This window comes from Saprolegnia diclina (genome assembly GCF_000281045.1).
Source record: "Saprolegnia diclina VS20 unplaced genomic scaffold supercont1.19, whole genome shotgun sequence".
In the NCBI taxonomy this organism is placed as follows: Eukaryota; Oomycota; class Saprolegniomycetes; order Saprolegniales; family Saprolegniaceae; genus Saprolegnia; species Saprolegnia diclina.
In genome coordinates this window covers 246,817-248,264 of record NW_008246086.1, presented here as the reverse complement: position 1 = coordinate 248,264, position 1,448 = coordinate 246,817, and the positions used below count along the sequence as shown (strand labels likewise).

Sequence of the window (1,448 nt, the reverse complement as noted above, 5' to 3'; positions counted from 1 at the left end):
AAACTAGTTATCGACCCCAACTAATCAATCAACAACACTCCATTTTCTCAATCTCTTGTTTCGCTTGCTCAAGGTCCAAGTTGTCCTTCATCTTACTACGACCTCGACCTCACGCGGGTTGCTTTGGCCAAGTCTCAATCGAGATCGCTCGAGTACGACAAGGTACACTCGTGTACATATGCAAGGCTTGCCTATAACTTGATACCATGTCAGCTCAGCGTCTACCTCGTCAAGTGCCGACTTCATTGCGTACGGCTTTGTACATTTCTTGGATCACAGATCCGCACTTTCTAAAGGGTCGTTGGGTGGTTTTGTCGTGCTGGCTCCTGGTGCTGCCACGTCATACGCAACCCCTGGCTTGAAATAGCGCGAAACACCCGCGCATTTGGAAGGTTTTCCGAGTGTTTTTCCATTTTTAATCGGTCGCGAATGCTTCGGAGCCGCGCCGCCCGACGCGCCTCGGCGCCGTCCGTTCTTCCGAGCAAGGGCGTCCGCCTCGAGCCGCAAGAGGTCAACCAGGACGACGGCCACGGGCCGCAGGAAGAGGACGAGACGGACGAGAAGGAGCCAGCGCCGCCACTGAGCCCCGAGAAGGCTGAAGATGGCGCCAAGGACAACAACCAAGACGACGACGAGCCAGTCGTGCTCGGTAATATCGTCCTCGAGGAAGACGAAGCGCCACCGGAAGCGCCGTCGCCGAGCCGCGACGTCGGGCGGCTACCGCCCATGGCGTGGATCGTCGCGTGGAAGAAGCGCGAGGTGTGGCCGCATGTGCTAGCGTCCGTGCAAACGCCGCTTCTCGCGTATCGGTACGACCAGAGCGTCGACGATAAGCTCGCAACTGCGACACGCAACCGCCGTGCGCTCCTCGAGACGCGGCAACGCGCAGCCCGAGCGCACAACGACCATGTCGCCCACGCCCTCTTGCTACGACGCGACGCCGCAGCCGCAAGTCGCAAGGCGCGGAGCGTCCGCGCCGCCGAGCGCTTGCACGACGCTGAGGCCCGCCGCAGTGCCTATGTGGCGGCCAAGCAGCGCACGGCGGTCGCATTTATGGAGCCGACCATTGATTCTTCGACGCCGGTCGCGGACGAGAGTCTGTGGGAAGCCTCGTCGCGGCGCATCGCAGCGGCGAGTGCTGCGCGCATTGCGCTCCTGCATGAGAAGAGCGCGCGCGCCGGCAGCATTTTGGAGCGCGCGAAGAGCATCGCGGCCGACGTGGCGTCGCTCCACGACCAGTACGCGGTAGGATACTGCATTCATGCGACTACACTCGACGAAACGTTGGTTTGCATGTAGACGCTGGCGACGCACGACTTGCAGCAACGGCTGGCGCGCGCCGAAGTCCGCCGGCTCATCGTGCTCGACAAGCGCCGGCTCCTCGCGGGCCGCCATGGCAACTACGTGCGATCTGTTTACTTGACGACCAAGTACCTCGCGCGGGAGGC

The 1,448-nt window shown here is 61.7% G+C and overlaps 1 protein-coding gene across 1 annotated transcript in view; it reads left to right on the top strand.

Annotated features, from left to right (window-relative positions):
- Positions 1-429: 429 nt before the first annotated feature.
- The window catches only part of SDRG_06884 (hypothetical protein), a gene marked incomplete at its 5' end in the record, with an annotated part of 3,125 nt that continues 2,106 nt past the window's right edge, over positions 430-1,448 (top strand). The window contains 2 exons of the mRNA XM_008612691.1: positions 430-1,245; positions 1,300-1,413. Of these exons, the coding sequence (XP_008610913.1) occupies positions 430-1,245; positions 1,300-1,413 (930 nt within the window). The remainder of the gene's footprint in view (positions 1,246-1,299; positions 1,414-1,448) is intronic.